Genomic DNA, 2,500 nt, shown 5'->3' on the forward strand with positions numbered 1-2,500 from the left:
AAGAATAGCAGAACGTTCATTATCACAGGGGCACTCTTAAGAGTTGCACCAATAATTATAAACTTAAGAACTGAGTTCAGCACAGCATATGAAAATCTCAACCAAAAAATGTTTGACAGATGTGGTCCCTTAATGACAGGCCTTGTTGAGGTCCATAGTAGGGATCCACATCTGCCAGCTCATCAACCTCCTCATCCTCCATCGGCTCGTGTAGCTGTAAAGCAATGTTGTGCAACACTGCACAAGCACCTACAATCATGCAAACTTTTTCGGGTGCCATTCTTATTTCCGAATGCAAAACATGAAAACGCCTTTTCCATCGGCCAAACGTTTGCTCGATCACCACTCTTGTTTTGGCGTGAGCGTCATTGTAGGCTTCTTGCGCTGCACTTCGTGTTGTTGTGTACAGCGTCATCAAGAATGGGCTGCAAGCGTACCCACTGTCCCCAAGAAGGACGCCATCGTTAAGGAAACGATGGTTGTTTTGCAGGTAAGTGCAAATGTTACTTGTACGGAACACGTGACTATAGTGGGTACTTCCCGGCCAGCGGGCAACGACATTGGTGAACATTCCTTCAAATTAAACAACATTTTTGTTGAGGTTAGAGATCGATCCCAACATACGTTTTTTTTTTTTTTGGGTTCGTGTTCGAATTTTCTCGTAAAACTGTTGCGCGTTTTGCGTTAGCAGAAAGTCTACTCACCTTCATGGTTGCAGACACCTTGCGCATTGATGGAATGAAAACCTTTCCTGTTGACATAACTATTTTCGTGTAGTGAGGGCGCTTGTAATCTGACGTGGGTTCCGTCAACGCATCCAATTACACAAGGAAATCCTCCGCGAAGGTAAAATGCGTTTTTAATTGTGGCACATTCGTCGTTCGTCGAAGGCCACTTGATAAAGCGGGGCTGTTTCACAATTAAAGCCCGGGACACATCGGTAATGACTCTGGAAACGGTGGACTTATCCACACAGAAGGTGTCGCCTATGACTTGTAGGAAACTTCCACTGGCGTAAAACCTGAGGGCAATTAAAACTTGATGAAGCGGCGGTAAGGCGTGATTCCGTCGAGTGTTGCGACTGATATTACCGGCAACAAGATTGGTAATAAATAAAATAGACTCTCGTCGAAAGCGGTAACGAGCACGCAGCTCTTCGTCTGTGAAATCGTCGATTTCACACTGATTTCCGGCTCTAAATCTCCTTTCTCGTCGCCTTCTCCGTAAATCACAAAACAACAAGTCCGCCATCTTTATTCCTGATTTAACCGGAGTTTAACAATTTAACCCTGCTCGCTCGGTGGGTTAAATTTAACCCACCGTTTAACCCGAGGTTAGTCTTAACCTTCCGTTGAACAACGCAACTAACCTGCGCTTAAAATTTAACCCAGGGTTAGGCCGATTTAACCCTGGGTTTAGACTTAACTCTCTTTCGAACAACCGGGCCCTGTATTGTAGTGACATATGTCTGGTACACTATACAATGAACTTATGCACCTATCAATGTTAAGCCCCAGGGTGGGGGGGGCGGGCTACCTTCGGGAAATTGACTCAGAGAGCCTTCCCCTGGGATGGGATTTTGACATGTAGGCATTGCCCCATGGTCGGGAATTTGACATGTCCGCCATCTTGGAACACCGAGAGAACCTGGAGATGAGTTATCCTCAACCTTGGTTTTGATGGGACTTACCTTGTTTTCCTGATTTTTCTGGACACCGTGGTTGAAAGAAAGGTAAGCGAATCCGTCTTCAGGGGTAGATCCATACCGGTTTCCAACGTTTTACGGAAGTCGGTCAGAAACATGGGAAAGGGGACTTTGGAGAGTTAAAATCTGAAATCTTCCCGGGAAAGTATGCCCCCGGACCCCCCTAGAAACTATTTCGGGTCCTAGCTCTGCCCCTGGTCTTGTCTTTTTGTAAATAAGGTCCATCCCTTCTATCAGTCCTTGCTGGAGTGTTCACAAGTACGAGAATGTTTCCTTTTACTTTTTTTTGTGATTACTTTTTGTATCATTTCTACATATTCATAAATTTTCCACTCTATCATTGTGCGTGCTTGATTGATTCGAAAGCTGGTTAATATTGTTCATGTTGTTTTGCTAAATGTTAGGGTCTTGTTCAGTACTGTGAGCAGCGGAAAGGTTTCGTGTTACATGACAAATTTCCATCAGCTGTTAAAAGGGAATTTGAAATCAACAGTGAACAACATTCATTCGTGTTCGAAAAGTGAGAATCTAATGAAAAAAAAGTTACTCCAGGGCAGGAATGTGATGTTCCGATGGTTCCTGGGGGTGGGGGAATTTGACAGTCTGTAGGTGCCCAGGGGTGGGAAATTTGACGCTAGCTTCCACGAAAATGTCAAATTCCCCTGGGTCAGCCCCCCCCCCCCCACCCTGGGGCTAAAAATTGATAGGTGCATTACAACAAAGCGGATAAACAGTGCTGCCATAGAGAATTCGTTAACCAATTATATCTGCCACAAAGGAATCGCGGATGATTGG

At 44.9% G+C, this 2,500-nt stretch overlaps 1 protein-coding gene across 1 annotated transcript in view; it reads right to left on the reverse strand.

The window, feature by feature from the left end:
* LOC138050744 (putative nuclease HARBI1) overlaps positions 1-1,345 on the reverse strand; it is a 1,932-nt gene extending 587 nt beyond the window's left edge. The window contains exons 1-2 of the mRNA XM_068897036.1: positions 705-1,345; positions 1-573 (exon numbers count right to left, since the gene is read on the reverse strand). The exon at positions 1-573 is cut by the window's left edge and continues 587 nt beyond it. Coding sequence (XP_068753137.1) covers positions 98-573; positions 705-1,251 — 1,023 coding nt within the window. The 5' untranslated portion in view covers positions 1,252-1,345 and the 3' untranslated portion in view covers positions 1-97. The remainder of the gene's footprint in view (positions 574-704) is intronic.
* Positions 1,346-2,500: the final 1,155 nt, after the last annotated feature.

Source organism: Montipora capricornis, chromosome 6 (assembly GCF_036669925.1).
Source record: "Montipora capricornis isolate CH-2021 chromosome 6, ASM3666992v2, whole genome shotgun sequence".
In the NCBI taxonomy this organism is placed as follows: domain Eukaryota; kingdom Metazoa; phylum Cnidaria; class Anthozoa; order Scleractinia; family Acroporidae; genus Montipora; species Montipora capricornis.